Source organism: Rutidosis leptorrhynchoides, chromosome 7, assembly GCF_046630445.1.
Source record: "Rutidosis leptorrhynchoides isolate AG116_Rl617_1_P2 chromosome 7, CSIRO_AGI_Rlap_v1, whole genome shotgun sequence".
Lineage (NCBI taxonomy): Eukaryota > Viridiplantae > Streptophyta > Magnoliopsida > Asterales > Asteraceae > Rutidosis > Rutidosis leptorrhynchoides.
The window spans coordinates 89,144,245-89,161,814 of NC_092339.1; the positions used below are offsets into that span (position 1 = coordinate 89,144,245).

The 17,570-nt window shown below is 35.9% G+C and overlaps 1 protein-coding gene across 1 annotated transcript; it reads right to left on the reverse strand.

Annotated features, from left to right (window-relative positions):
* Window positions 1-16,332: 16,332 nt before the first annotated feature.
* Window positions 16,333-17,220, reverse strand: LOC139859420 (uncharacterized mitochondrial protein AtMg00810-like). The gene has a single exon (XM_071848213.1). It carries the CDS (start codon window positions 17,218-17,220, stop codon window positions 16,333-16,335), a length of 888 nt encoding a protein of 295 aa, XP_071704314.1.
* Window positions 17,221-17,570: the final 350 nt, after the last annotated feature.

Sequence of the window (17,570 nt, forward strand, 5' to 3'; positions counted from 1 at the left end):
AGAAACAAAGATTTCTTGAGGTTGGATGATCACCTTACAAGATTGGAAGTGAGCTAGCAAACTTGAAAGTATTCTTGATTTTATGAAACTAGAACTTTTGGAATTTATGAAGAACACTTAGAACTTGAAGATAGAACTTGAGAGAGTTCAATTAGATGAAGAAAATTGAAGAATGAAAGTGTTTGTAGGTGTTTTTGGTCGTTGGTGTATGGATTAGATATAAAGGATATGTAATTTTGTTTTCATGTAAATAAGTCATGAATGATTACTCATATTTTTGTAATCTTATGAGATATTTCATGCTAGTTGCCAAATGATGGTTCCCACATGTGTTAGGTGACTCACATGGGCTGCTAAGAGCTGATCATTGGAGTGTATATACCAATAGTACATACATCTAAAAGCTGTGTATTGTACGAGTACGAATACGGGTGCATACGAGTAGAATTGTTGATGAAACTGAATGAGAATGTAATTGTAAGAATTTTTGTTAAGTAGAAGTATTTTGATAAGTGTATTGAAGTCTTTCAAAAGTGTATAAATACATATTAAAACACTACATGTATATACATTTTAACTGAGTCGTTAAGTCATCGTTAGTCGTTACATGTAAGTGTTGTTTTGAAACCTTTAGGTTAACGATCTTGTTAAATGTTGTTAACCCAATGTTTATAATATCAAAAGAGATTTTAAATTATTATATTATCATGATATTATGATGTACGAATATCTCTTAATATGATATATATACATTAAATGTCGTTACAACTATAAACGTTACATATATGTCTCGTTTCAAAATCATTAAGTTAGTAGTCTTGTTTTTACATATGTAGTTCATTGTTAATATAATTAATGATATGTTTACTTATCATAATATCATGTTAACTATATATATAACCATATATATGTCATCATATAGTTTTTTTTTACAAGTTTTAACGTTCGTGAATCACCGGTCAACTTGGGTGGTCAATTGTCTATATGAAACCTATTTCAATTAATCAAGTCTTAACAAGTTTGATTGCTTAACATGTTGGAAACATTTAATCATGTAAACATCAATCTCAATTAATATATATAAACATGGAAAAGTTCGGGTCACTACAGTACCTACCCGTTAAATAAATTTCGTCCCGAAATTTTAAGCTGTTGAAGGTGTTGACGAATCTTCTGGAAATAGATGCGGGTATTTCTTCTTCATCTGATCTTCACGCTCCCAGGTGAACTCGGGTCCTCTACGAGCATTCCATCGAACCTTAACAATTGGTATCTTGTTTTGCTTAAGTCTTTTAACCTCACGATCCATTATTTCGACGGGTTCTTCGATGAATTGGAGTTTTTCGTTGATTTGGATTCCATCTAACGGAATAGTGAGATCTTCTTTAGCAAAACATTTCTTCAAATTCGAGACGTGGAAAGTGTTATGTACAGCCGCGAGTTGTTGAGGTAACTCAAGTCGGTAAGCTACTGGTCCGACACGATCAATAATCTTGAATGGTCCAATATACCTTGGATTTAATTTCCCTCGTTTACCAAATCGAACAACGCCTTTCCAAGGTGAAACTTTAAGCATGACCATCTCTCCAATTTCAAATTCTATATCTTTTCTTTTAATGTCAGCGTAGCTCTTTTGTCGACTTTGGGCGGTTTTCAACCGTTGTTGAATTTGGATGATCTTCTCGGTAGTTTCTTGTATAATCTCCGGACCCGTAATCTGTCTATCCCCCACCTCACTCCAACAAATCGGAGACCTGCACTTTCTACCATAAAGTGCTTCAAACGGCGCCATCTCAATGCTTGAATGGTAGCTGTTGTTGTAGGAAAATTCTGCTAACGGTAGATGTCGATCCCAACTGTTTCCGAAATCAATAACACATGCTCGTAGCATGTCTTCAAGCGTTTGTATCGTCCTTTCGCTCTGCCCATCAGTTTGTGGATGATAGGCAGTACTCATGTCTAGACGAGTTCCTAATGCTTGCTGTAATGTCTGCCAGAATCTTGAAATAAATCTGCCATCCCTATCAGAGATAATAGAGATTGGTATTCCATGTCTGGAGACGACTTCCTTCAAATACAGTCGTGCTAACTTCTCCATCTTGTCATCTTCTCTTATTGGTAGGAAGTGTGCTGATTTGGTGAGACGATCAACTATTACCCAAATAGTATCAAAACCACTTGCAGTCCTTGGCAATTTAGTGATGAAATCCATGGTAATGTTTTCCCATTTCCATTCCGGGATTTCGGGTTGTTGAAGTAGACCTGATGGTTTCTGATGCTCAGCTTTGACCTTAGAACACGTCAAACATTCTCCTACGTATTTAGCAACATCGGCTTTCATACCCGGCCACCAAAAATGTTTCTTGAGATCCTTGTACATCTTCCCCGTTCCAGGATGTATTGAGTATATGGTTTTATGAGCTTCTCTAAGTACCATTTCTCTCATATCTCCAAATTTTGGTACCCAAATCCTTTCAGCCCTATACCGGGTTCCGTCTTCCCGAATATTAAGATGCTTCTCCGATCCTTTGGGTATTTCATCCTTTAAATTTCCCTCTTTTAAAACTCCTTGTTGCGCCTCCTTTATTTGAGTAGTAATGTTATTATGAATCATTATATTCATAGATTTTACTCGAATGGGTTCTCTGTCCTTCCTGCTCAAGGCATCGGCTACCACATTTGCCTTCCCCGGGTGGTAACGAATCTCAAAATCGTAATCATTCAATAATTCAATCCACCTACGCTGCCTCATATTCAGTTGTTTCTGATTAAATATGTGTTGAAGACTTTTGTGGTCGGTATATATAATACTTTTGACCCCATATAAGTAGTGCCTCCAAGTCTTTAATGCAAAAACAACCGCGCCTAATTCCAAATCATGCGTCGTATAATTTTGTTCGTGAATCTTCAATTGTCTAGACGCATAAGCAATCACCTTCGTTCGTTGCATTAATACACAACCGAGACCTTGCTTTGATGCGTCACAATAAATCACAAAATCATCATTCCCTTCAGGCAATGACAATATAGGTGCCGTAGTTAGCTTTTTCTTCAATAACTGAAACGCTTTCTCTTGTTCATCATTCCATTCAAATTTCTTCCCTTTATGCGTTAATGCAGTCAAGGGTTTTGCTATTCTGGAAAAGTCTTGGATGAACCTTCTGTAGTAACCAGCTAGTCCTAAAAACTGGCGTATGTGTTTCGGAGTTTTCGGGGTTTCCCACTTTTCAACAGTTTCTATCTTTGCCGGATCCACCTTAATACCTTCTTTGTTCACTATGTGACCGAGGAATTGAACTTCTTCCAACCAAAATGCACACTTTGAAAACTTAGCGTACAATTCTTCCTTCCTCAATACTTCTAACACCTTTCTCAAATGTTCACCGTGTTCTTGGTCATTCTTTGAGTAAATAAGTATGTCATCAATGAAAACAATGACAAACTTGTCAAGGTATGGTCCACACACTCGGTTCATAAGGTCCATGAACACAGCTGGTGCATTAGTTAAACCAAACGGCATGACCATAAACTCGTAATGACCGTAACGTGTTCTGAAAGCAGTCTTTGGAATATCATCTTCTTTCACCCGCATTTGATGATACCCGGAACGTAAGTCAATCTTTGAATAAACAGACGAGCCTTGTAGTTGATCAAATAAGTCGTCGATTCTCGGTAGTGGGTAGCGGTTCTTGATGGTAAGTTTGTTCAACTCTCGGTAGTCGATACACAACCTGAATGTACCATCTTTCTTCTTGACAAACAAAACAGGAGCTCCCCACGGTGATGTGCTTGGTCGAATGAAACCACGCTCTAAAAGTTCTTGTAATTGGCTTTGCAGTTCTTTCATCTCGCTGGGTGCGAGTCTGTAAGGAGCACGAGCTATTGGTGCAGCTCCTGGTACAAGATCTATTTGAAATTCAACGGATCGATGTGGGGGTAATCCCGGTAATTCTTTCGGAAATACATCGGGAAATTCTTTTGCAATGGGAACATCATTGATGCTCTTTTCTTCAGTTTGTACTTTCTCGACGTGTGCTAGAACAGCATAGCAACCTTTTCTTATTAGTTTTTGTGCCTTCAAATTACTAATAAGATGTAGCTTCGTGTTGCCCTTTTCTCCGTACACCATTAAGGGTTTTCCTTTTTCTCGTATAATGCGAATTGCATTTTTGTAACAAACGATCTCTGCTTTCACTTCTTTCAACCAGTCCATACCGATTATCACATCAAAACTCCCTAACTCTACTGGTATCAAATCAATCTTAAATGTTTCGCTAACCAGTTTAATTTCTCGATTCCGACATATATTATCTGCTGAAATTAATTTACCATTTGCTAATTCGAGTAAAAATTTACTATCCAAAGGCGTCAATGGACAACTTAATTTAGCACAAAAATCTCTACTCATATAGCTTCTATCCGCACCCGAATCAAATAAAACGTAAGCAGATTTATTGTCAATAAGAAACGTACCCGTAACAAGCTCCGGGTCTTCCTGTGCCTCTGCCGCATTAATATTGAAAACTCTTCCGCGGCCTTGTCCATTCGTGTTCTCCTGGTTCGGGCAATTTCTAATAATGTGGCCTGGTTTTCCACATTTATAACAAACTACATTGGCATAACTTGCTCCGACACTACTTGCTCCGCCATTACTCGTTCCGACACCATTTGTTCCTTTCGTTCTATTAACCCCTGGTCCGTAGACCTCACACTTCGCCGCGCTATGACCATTTCTTTTGCACTTGTTGCAAAATTTGGTGCAGAACCCCGAGTGATTCTTTTCACACCTTTGGCATAGCTGCTTCTGATTGTTGTTGTTGTTGCGGTTATTATTGTTGTTGGGATGATTGTTGTAGTTGCTGTTGTTGTTGTTGTTGTTGTTGTTGGGCCGTTTGTTGTAGTTGCGATTGATGTTGCGATTGTTGGGATAATTGTTGCGATTATTGTTGTAATTGCTGTTGTTGTTGTATTGGTAATTCTTATCACCGTTTTCCTCCCACTTTCTTTTGACTTGCTTCACATTGGCCTCTTCAGCAGTCTGTTCTTTAATTCTTTCTTCAATCTGGTTCACTAGTTTGTGAGCCATTCTACATGCTTGTTGTATGGAGGCGGGCTCGTGTGAACTTATATCTTCTTGGATTCTTTCCGGTAATCCTTTCACAAACGCGTCGATCTTCTCTTCCTCATCTTCGAATGCTCCCGGACACAATAAGCACAATTCTGTGAATCGTCTTTCGTACGTGGTAATATCAAATCCTTGGGTTCGTAACCCTCTAAGTTCTGTCTTGAGCTTATTGACCTCGGTTCTGGGACGGTACTTCTCGTTCATCAAGTGCTTGAATGCTGACCACGGTAGTGCGTACGCATCGTCTTGTCCCACTTGCTCTAGATAGGTATTCCACCATGTTAACGCAGAACCTGTGAAGGTATGCGTAGCGTACTTCACTTTGTCCTCTTCAGTACACTTACTTATGGCAAACACCGATTCGACCTTCTCGGTCCACCGTTTCAATCCGATCGGTCCTTCGGTTCCATCAAATTCCAAAGGTTTGCAGGCAGTGAATTCTTTGTAGGTGCATCCTACACGATTTCCTGTACTGCTAGATCCAAGGTTATTGTTGGTATGTAGCGCAGCCTGTACTGCGGCTATGTTTGAAGCTAGAAAAGTACGGAATTCCTCTTCATTCATATTCACGGTGTGTCGAGTAGTCGGTGCCATTTCCTTCAAAATAGTCAAATGGAACAAGTTAATCATACAGAATATTAAGAGTAGTTAATAGTATTTCGTAGCATAATATGAACTCATTTATAAAAGCTTTTTCTTCATATTAGCGTTTTATAAGTTTAAATTCGGGTAGTACCTACCCGTTAAGTTCATACTTAGTAGCTAATATACAATTCAACTACTACAATTCTATATGAAAAACTGATTATAATAATATTTCGCGTTCAAACTTTTATACAATATTTTACAAACTTACAATACCGCTTATTTTACATAAAGCATGAAATATAGCACACAATAACTTTGATACAAGATAGTTATGAAGACAATTCTAGCTAGTACACAAGTCGTTCAGCAAAGGCAATAAAGACACGTAATTCATACGTCCAGAAACAAGTCATGCATTCTGGTTTTACTAGGACTACTTCCCATCCTTGGTCTTGTGCAACATAACCGTTATGGCCGTTGATAAGACAGCGTGTTGTAACGTCATCAAAGGGACGAGGGTTACGTAATGTCCAACAGTCCCGTAATAATCTAAAAACCTCATTTCTTACCCCAATTACCGACTCCGTCACTTGTGGAAACGTTTTGTTTAATAGTTGTAGCCCGATGTTCTTGTTCTCACTTTGGTGAGAAGCGAACATTACTAATCCGTAAGCATAACATGCTTCTTTATGTTGCATGTTAGCCGCTTTTTCTAAATCACGAAGTCCAATATTCGGATATATTGAGTCAAAATAATTTCTTAACCCGTTGCGTAAAATAGCATTTGGGTTCCCCGCAATATATGCGTCAAAGTAAACACATCGTAACTTATGGGTTTCCCAATGTGATATCCCCCATCTTTCAAACGAAAGTCTCTTATAAACCAAGACATTCTTGGAACGTTCTTCGAATGTCTTACAAACTGATCTCGCCTTAAATAGTTGTGCCGAAGAATTCTGGCCGACTCTAGACAAGATTTCATCAATCATGTCTCCGGGTAGGTCTCTTAAAATATTGGGTTGTCTATCCATTTTGTATTTTTAAACTGTAAAATAGACAAGAGTTAGATTCATAAAAAAAAATACTTATTAATACAAGCAATTTTTACATATATCATAAAGCATAAGAACACTATATTCCATATATTACACCACACGAATACAACTATCTTATTCCGACTCGCTTGTTTCTTCTTCTTCGGTTTTGGTTCGTTTTGCCAAGTTTCTAGGGATATATGATGTTCCCCTAATACGAGCCGTAATTTTCCACATTGGTTTAGAAAAACCTGGTGGTTTAGAGGTTCCCGGGTCATTGTTACAACTTAAGGACTTCGGGGGTTGACGATACATATAAAGTTCATCGGGGTTGGAATTAGACTTCTTTATTTTTATGCCCTTTCCCTTATTATTTTCTTTTGCCTTTTTAAATTCAGTTGGGGTAATTTCTATAACATCATCGGAATTCTCGTCGGAATCCGATTCATCGGAGAATTGATAATCCTCCCAATATTTTGCTTCCTTGGCGGAAACACCATTGACCATAATTAACTTTGGTCGGTTGGTTGAGGATTTTCTTTTACTTAACCGTTTTATTATTTCCCCCACCGGTTCTATTTCTTCATCCGGTTCCGATTCTTCTTCCGGTTCCGATTCTTCTTCCGGTTCCGACTCTTCTTCCAGTTCCTCTTCGGGAACTTGTGAATCAGTCCACAAATCATTCCAATTTACATTTGACTCTTCATTATTATTAGGTGAGTCAATGGGACTTGTTCTAGAGGTAGACATCTATCACATAATATCAAACACGTTAAGAGATTAATATATCACATAATATTCATATGTTAAAAATATATAGTTTCCAACAAAAATGTTAAGCAATCATTTTTAAAGAAAACACGGTCGAAGTCCAGACTCACTAATGCATCCTAACAAACTCGATAAGACACACTAATGCAAATTTTCTGGTTCTCTAAGACCAACGCTCGGATACCAACTGAAATGTCCCGTTCTTATTGATTAAAAACGTTCCATATTAATTGATTTCGTTGCGAGGTTTTGACCTCTATATGAGACGTTTTTCAAAGACTGCATTCATTTTTAAACAAACCATAACCTTTATTTCATCAATAAAGGTTTAAAAAAAAACTTTACGTAGATTATCAAATAATGATAATCTAATATATCCTGTTTACACACGACCATTACATAATGGTTTACAATACAAATATGTTACAACAAAATAAGTTTCTTGAATGCAGTTTTTACACAATATCATACAAGCATGGACTCCAAATCTTGTCCTTATTTAAGTATGCGACAGCGGAAGCTCTTAATAATCACCTGAGAATAAACATGCTTAAAACGTCAACAAAAATGTTGGTGAGTTATAGGTTTAACCTATATATATCAAATCGTAACAATAGACCACAAGATTTCATATTTCAATACACATCCCATACATAGAGATAAAAATCATTCATATGGTGAACACCTGGTAACCGACAATAACAAGATGCATATATAAGAATATCCCCATCATTCCGGGACACCCTTCGGATATGATATAAATTTCGAAGTACTAAAGCATCCGGTACTTTGGATGGGGTTTGTTAGGCCCAATAGATCTATCTTTAGGATTCGCGTCAATTAGGGTGTCTGTTCCCTAATTCATAGATTACCAGACTTAATAAAAAGGGGCATATTCGATTTCGATAATTCAACCATAGAATGTAGTTTCACGTACTTGTGTCTATTTTGTAAATCATTTATAAAACCTGCATGTATTCTCATCCCAAAAATATTAGATTTTAAAAGTGGGACTATAACTCACTTTCACAGATTTTTACTTCGTCGGGAAGTAAGACTTGGCCACTGTTGATTCACGAACCTATAACAATATATACATATATATTAAAGTATGTTCACAATATATTTACAACACTTTTAATATATTTTGATGTTTTAAGTTTATTAAGTCAGCTGTCCTCGTTAGTAACCTATAACTAGTTGTCCACGGTTAGATGTACAGAAATAAATCGATAAATATTATCTTGAATCAATCCACGACCCAGTGTATACGTATCTCAGTATTGATCACAACTCAAACTATATATATTTTGGAATCAACCTCAACCCTGTATAGCTAACTCCAACATTCACATATAGAGTGTCTATGGTTGTTCCGAAATATATATAGATGTGTCGACATGATAGGTCGAAACATTGTATACGTGTCTATGGTATCTCAAGATTACATAATATATAATACAAGTTGATTAAGTTATGGTTGGAATAGATTTGTTACCAATTTTCACGTAGCTAAAATGAGAAAAATTATCCAATCTTGTTTTACCCATAACTTCTTCATTTTAAATCCGTTTTGAGTGAATCAAATTGCTATGGTTTCATATTGAACTCTATTTTATGAATCTAAACAAAAAAAGTATAGGTTTCTAGTCGGAAAAATAAGTTACAAGTCGTTTTTGTAAAGGTAGTCATTTCAGTCGAAAGAACGACGTCTAGATGACCATTTTAGAAAACATACTTCCACTTTGAGTTTAACCATAATTTTTGGATATAGTTTCATGTTCATAATAAAAATCATTTTATCAGAATAACAACTTTTAAATCAAAGTTTATCATAGTTTTTAATTAACTAACCCAAAACAGCCCGCGGTGTTACTACGACGGCGTAAATCCGGTTTTACGGTGTTTTTCGTGTTTCCAGGTTTTAAATCATTAAGTTAGAATATCATATAGATATAGAACATGTGTTTAGTTGATTTTAAAAGTCAAGTTAGAAGGATTAACTTTTGTTTGCGAACAAGTTTAGAATTAACTAAACTATGTTCTAGTGATTACAAGTTTAAACCTTCGAATAAGATAGCTTTATATGTATGAATCGAATGATGTTATGAACATCATTACTACCTTAAGTTCCTTGGATGAACCTACTGGAAAAGAGAAAAATGGATCTAGCTTCAATGGATCCTTGGATGGCTCAAAGTTCTTGTATTAGAATGATAACCTACTGTAAGAAACAAAGATTTCTTGAGGTTGGATGATCACCTTACAAGATTGGAAGTGAGCTAGCAAACTTGAAAGTATTCTTGATTTTATGAAACTAGAACTTTTGGAATTTATGAAGAACACTTAGAACTTGAAGATAGAACTTGAGAAAGTTCAATTAGATGAAGAAAATTGAAGAATGAAAGTGTTTGTAGGTGTTTTTGGTCGTTGGTGTATGGATTAGATATAAAGGATATGTAATTTTGTTTTCATGTAAATAAGTCATGAATGATTACTCATATTTTTGTAATCTTATGAGATATTTCATGCTAGTTGCCAAATGATGGTTCCCACATGTGTTAGGTGACTCACATGGGCTGCTAAGAGCTGATCATTGGAGTGTATATACCAATAGTACATACATCTAAAAGCTGTGTATTGTACGAGTACGAATACGGGTGCATACGAGTAGAATTGTTGATGAAACTGAATGAGAATGTAATTGTAAGAATTTTTGTTAAGTAGAAGTATTTTGATAAGTGTATTGAAGTCTTTCAAAAGTGTATAAATACATATTAAAACACTACATGTATATACATTTTAACTGAGTCGTTAAGTCATCGTTAGTCGTTACATGTAAGTGTTGTTTTGAAACCTTTAGGTTAACGATCTTGTTAAATGTTGTTAACCCAATGTTTATAATATCAAAAGAGATTTTAAATTATTATATTATCATGATATTATGATGTACGAATATCTCTTAATATGATATATATACATTAAATGTCGTTACAACTATAAACGTTACATATATGTCTCGTTTCAAAATCATTAAGTTAGTAGTCTTGTTTTTACATATGTAGTTCATTGTTAATATAATTAATGATATGTTTACTTATCATAATATCATGTTAACTATATATATAACCATATATATGTCATCATATAGTTTTTTTTTACAAGTTTTAACGTTCGTGAATCACCGGTCAACTTGGGTGGTCAATTGTCTATATGAAACCTATTTCAATTAATCAAGTCTTAACAAGTTTGATTGCTTAACATGTTGGAAACATTTAATCATGTAAACATCAATCTCAATTAATATATATAAACATGGAAAAGTTCGGGTCACTACAATAGGATTGTAGGAGGATAGAGGTATGTAGTTGATTTTGATTTTGCTTTTGTATCGGATAGTTGTTTTTTGCAGCTGAGTTTCACTTCACTTGGTACACCTTGCATTGGGCTTTCGGACAGATTAAGGTTTTTAATTGGACTATTCAAATGTTTAATGGGCTCCTTTTCAAGTAGGCTGGAGGGAATGGAGTTGTGAGGGGAAAAAATAACGAAAGGATTAAAGGATTGACTGGGCTTGGTAGATTGTTACAGGTAGGTGGATTCGAATTGTTACTAGGCTTGGAATTATGAGATGGACCAGCGGGGAATAGGTGTGAATTGGGCATAGGGTAGGTAAGGGGAGAGGGCAGATTAGGGGATCTACTCGGATTGAGCTTACCACACATGGGAGAATTGGGCTTTGATAGGCTAAGCTTAGAAGAATTGATTGGGCTTAATTTGGGGTAAGAAGTGCTAGTAGAAGGCTTGGGAGAGGTAGAAGGAGGGATAGTAATATTGGGCTCTGCACTGTTAGGGATTGTTGGGCCAGTAGATCCACCCGTACTATACTCAAGGCTAGGGTTTACTTCATCAAATAGTTGTGGCCCCACAATATCTTTTTTGTTCTAGAAAAACTTAATATCTGGGAAATCATTATGAGGTAGATTGGGGCGTGAGCTATAATTACTGCAACTTTTGAAATTGTCACTTGTTTCCATGCACTTTGAAGCTTCATCTTCCACCACTTTTTCGTATGCACCTACCGGAAAAGCAGGGTCCGACAATGACTCATCTTCTGAAAGGATTTTAGTGTCTGGGAAGTAGTTTGTACCTCAGTCGCTTACATCATCATGAGAACTTAGGTCTAATTCTACGACATCACTTGCTTCTTCAATCAAATATGCTTCAATAATCGTTGAATTAACCATGATTCTGACCGTCGATTGGATAAAATTAGATACCTTTTTTTTTATTAGAACATTACCAACTACTAGGTTCTGGTCACTATCATCAATATCACAGTTTTTCATATCCACAATCGGACCCAGCCATGAAGCAATTTTTTTAAAGATGCCTTTGTTCCAACACGTTACCGGAACACCGTAAATGTTGAGCCATGTTAACCGTCCAGGGTGAACGTAGTTATGACTCCATTCACGGATATTGGACAACCATTTCCTTACCAATGGTCAGCATTGTTCATATATTGTCCACATCGTCCCTGTTTTCGAATAAAAGCATGACTTCCAACCCTCCTAAGTATTTAAGGGAATAGTTGTTAAGACTTTCTTCATCACACACTTGCTTTAACTGTTGGAGGGTTGTGTAATCATTGGCCTCCCCAATTATGGCCTTCTGGAGAGTCTCTGCATTCGTATCCACTTGGTTGATGTTAATCTCGTGACTCGCCATGTTAACTTTCTGCGGACCATGCTTTGCAGCTTCAGATTTCTTGGAGTAGTATGGTTTTTTTATTGCGCTATCTGCTACCTGGTTATATCCCTGACCATGCCTTAGGGCTTCATTCCATATATTCTTAACACTCAATCTTTTTTCAGTCCGGACTGAGTTTAATTTTGGGAAGTCCAGTTGAAATTTTCGTTCAGATCTGCACCGTTGTTTCCTTTCTTGTTGTTGATTGCTTTGAAAACCCTAAGAGGCATGGTGCCTATTAAGATTCCATTAAGCTTACGTGCAAAAGCTTCTACATCCCAAATTCTCTCAAATCGAACAAAGCCGAATCTTTGACCATTAGCTTGCAGTGTAAACATCGCGAACCATACCATACCTATTGAACATTCTCCACATGTCTGCTACCATCCATGTCAGTGGGAAGTTGAAGAAAAGAAATGAAGTCCACTATTGGCCGAACACCCTTGTAGATCGATACCCATTTTCGTGCCCATTGTAGCCTCTATACACCGCTGTCGTCCTCATAGGGTAGCCATGAACCGCCGCACCCACACTCTCTCTTCTCACGTCTCTTTCTCTCATTTGAGTAAACCTTTATGAATATTCTTATGCCATCACTTTAGTTGTTTAGTTTGTGTGTTGGTAATTTGTGCCACTGATTTATCTTATGATTTGAATGGTTTGTGTGATGATGGCTTGTTACTTGTGGATTGGATAAGGACGATTCAGTTTCTCTTGATTGAAATCGAGACCACTTGAAAGAGATGTTGGTTGGAAAGGCGGTTAGTTCTATGTTAGTAACTGATTCGGATAATATTATGGATGTTAATATTAATGAGTATGATATCGAAGCAAGTTAAAAGATGTCAACAGGGCCTTCTTCGGCTACAGGAGTGGAATCGATGGTTGGTGAAAGACATAAAAAACAAGAAATAAATATAATTGTTCTTACAATACTAAAGGAAGAACGGAATTGTGCCGTTTGACACAAAAGGCCGAACAAACCACCACTAAAACGACAACAACATATAAAATATATCCCACCCCCCTCAAATATAATCAACTTATAAAAACATCCCCCAAAGTACGGGGGATACAACGTAAATTCCTTTATTTAATATCAAACATTCCAACAATTCCACCTCAATCTTACACGGGCCTTATCTTCTTATTCGTCTCGAGTTATTTTTCACCATCATCAACATTAAACTCAAAATAATTTTACGAACAAATTGAAACTAACTGCGCTCGAAACGGACACTTTTTTAAAAACGCTAACAACACCGACATCTAAAACGGGACTTATCTTTCTACTCGCACCTAACTATTTTCCACCGCCATCACCATCAACCTCTAAATAACTTTACAAGCAAAATGCAACTAACTATACGTGAATTGGGCGCTTTTAAAAAAAACGCTAGCCATTCCCCAAACTATTTTCCACCGCCATCACCATCAACCTCTAAATAACTTTACAAGCACAATGCAACTAACTATACGTGAAACATGTGCTTTTAAAAAAACGCTAGCTATTTCGGGCTATTTTTCATATACATATACATTTCACGCAGCAACGCATATGCCATTTTTGCTTCTGTAAACACATAACACTACATTAAATATGGATATGCAACCTGTTGCGGTGGGCCGAAAAATCACTAGTTCATACTATATCTTACTCTCACAAATGAGATAGCAATACATCAAATGGGTGTCTCATAGAAATGCCAAAGATCAACGCATACATGTCTTTTTCAACCACACTCATTTGATTACTACTAGGTGTAAGTGGTGTAAAACCGATTGCACTTGATGTGTAATACGAGTTACCATATAGAGAATCGCCACCCTACACGATAAATATTTTCTAAACTTCCGTATTAATCTAAACAACATAACCCCTCTTGTGAGTGATACCGTCAATCAAGTCAACGAGTAAGGTCATTACGAGCCATATTCTCATCTTGTAATCTGCCGTATCATCATTATATGAATAACAGAAAGGTTGATTAGGGCAGTGAGATGAGGTATATTGCCAAGTTGGACCTATGTTAGCATGTAAAAAATTTTGTGTAAGCTTTTTGTAATCGTTTCCTCTTTGTTAATTAAAGAAGGCGTAAAGAGAGTGACAAAATTAGGTTTGTTCTTAGTTATATGTATAAAGATGGAATTTTTTTTTTTTTTTTTAAATGATAGATTTTAAAGGTCCACTTACAAAAATAGAAATTTAGTAAGATTTGTTACAAAAATAGGAAAACCGGAGTTTGAAACTTCGTTTTTGGTGAATCCGAATTTTCAAACTTTGGTTTGCACGCTTTTTCACTAACTGAGCATCAGAATTTGCCACGTGACAAATTCGGAGTTTATCCGTATATATGTCGAGGGTTCATTTGAAAACTAAAAAAATGTCAAGAACTGAAGAACTAATCCGAACCATTAAATAATTTGATCAAAGGTTAATATAAGCCTGCCACTTTGGTAATTAAGTGACCAATGAGGTAACCGTTTAATGAAAAGAAAAGGATAGATTAGTCATTCTAATTTAAATAAGAAAATAGAAACCGAATGCATAATGAACTTATTGTAACTATTTAATGTTGGCTTGATGTAAAGATGATCGCGTATTGTATCCGCATGAATTTTGTCCATGTTTATGTCATTTTGAGTATGACTATTCCGATAATCAATCTCGAATAGAATCATCGCCCTTTTTTTATTACAAATCATATATTTTTTTTTATTTACACATCTCACACACACACACACACACACACACACACACACACATATATATATATATATATATATATATATATATATATATATATATATATATATATATATATATATATATATGCATCAGCATTTGCCACGTGGCAAATTCTGATGCACAGTTAGTGAAAAAGCGTACAAACCGAAGTTTGAAACTTTGGATTCACCAAAACCGGAGTTTCAAACTCCGATTTATATTTTGTATCACTTTTTTCTAAATTTTTATTTTTGTAAGATCACCCCAAAATAACACTATTTCAAAAAAAAAATTCTATAAAGATGTAGGTATGAAAGAGACAATATAAAATGACAAATTTACCCTCACATGCTTTGCACATGTGTTGAGTTTACAGGGATATACTTACAAGCGTTAAGTCCAGGGTCATCTGTAAAATACTTTCATAGTTCGAGCTCAACGAAGTCAAAAAAAATAAAAATAAAAAATAAAAAAATAAATATCACCTATGTTGTTTATCAACGGTTATATTGATAGGATCGTATAATCGAACAACATGTCCTACAATATAAGTCTTAGAGTCCATCCTTTTCTAAAATAAATTGGTGATAGAAGGACTTCCTCTTATGTATACATTTATCATGTCTCATGATTGATGTGAGACTTTGGTTTGCACCCCAACATATATTCTGTCTAGAATATAAAACAAAAATGTATTAACAAATATAATTAAATTATCTTTAAATAATTTTTTTTCAAATTTTCGTAATTCATGTTCCAAAGTTATAACCTATGAGATACCCTTTTTGGTGTTCATCTTGTGGTTAATTAATGACGAAGTAAAGAATCTTTTTAATTAAGCAACATGTGGTTATTTTATTATCTTGTTATAGGGACATGATTAATATGCTAAAATAGATAATAGTACGGTAATTGAATTTGAAAGCGACTTACTTGAAAAGGAAATAACAATAATGTATTTGGCATGAATTTCAAATGGTTGCCAACATTCCAAACAACACTCATATTGATTAAGTGGTTATTTCACATCGCACTCATTTACAACATAATCCCTTTAATTTAGCTTTTTTCTAGAAAGCCATCATTACTTGATCATGTATTTCAAGAAAATTGTTATTGATTAGGACACGAATGTCTAACTCATTTTCAAACTTTTATCGAATATATGTCGGGCATTTTTCAAAGATAATGTGATTTCTAAAATCAATTAATATTCGAATGCATTCACAATACTCATTATGTCAATATATACAAATAGTACATGGGCTTCTCATAAGTAAATACAAACTAAGTATGGGCTAAACCCAAATACATATATTACATATATATACACACTAATACGCCCCCGCAGTTAGAACGGGAGGTAAAGAACGAACGTTCAAACTGGATTTAAAGTCCGTAAATAATTGAGTAGGAAGTCCCTTAGTAAAGATATCAGCATACTGAGAAGTAGTCGGGACGTGAAGCACATAGATGTCACCTGTAGCAACCTTATCACGCACGAAATGTATGCCAATCTCAATGTGTTTTGTGCGTTGGTGTTGGACCAGGTTGTTCGAAAGGTAAACCGCACTCACGTTATCACAATAAACCAAAGTAACATGAGAAAGAGGTGAGTGAAGCTCACGAAGTAAGTTGCGTATCCAACATGTCTCAGCAACAGCATTGGCAACTGCTCGATATTCAGCTTCAGTACTTGAGCGCGAGACGGTTGCCTGTCTTTTAGAAGACCAGAATAAAAGATTATCACCAAGGAATACACAATACCCGGATGTAGAGCGTCGAGTATCAAGACAACCTCCCCAATCTGCATCAGAGTAAGCAATGAGTTTCGAGGTGGAAGACGGAAAAATCTGAAGCCCATTATCAACAGTCCCACGAACATAACGCAACACACGTTTACGAGCATTGAAGTGAGGTTCTCGTGGGTCATGCATGAATAAACACAATTGATGAACCGCGTACGTAATGTCAGGTCGGGTAAAGGTTAGATACTGAAGAGCACCTGCCAAGCTACGGTATAAAGTGGGGTCCGAGACTGGAGGCCCATTAGGTCCATGTTTGGACTGTGTATCAACAGGAGTGCGGCATGACTTACAATTAGACATATCAGCCCGATCTAAGATATCAAGTGCATATTTTCGTTGAGAAAGAAACATGCCCTGTGAATTACGAGTGGCTGAAATCCCCAAAAAATAATTAAGCGGTCCAAGATCTGTCATGGAAAATTCTTTGGCAAGCGAAGAAATAATCTGCCTCAGAAGATTCGCTGAGGAAGCCGTGAGAATAATGTCATCAACATATAGTAGTAAATAGGCTACACTATGTGACAACCCGGAAATTTCCAACCAAATTTAAACTTTAATCTTTATATGTTTTCGACACGATAAGCAATATTTGTTAAGTTAAATTTCAAGAATTTTAAACTATGTTCATACATTCATTCAACCTCGACCAAGTTCCAACGATTCACGAACCATTAAACGAATATGATTATATATGTATATGTGTATATATATTATAACTTGAAACGTAAATAAAATATTAGATTAAATACTTTATATGATTGTAT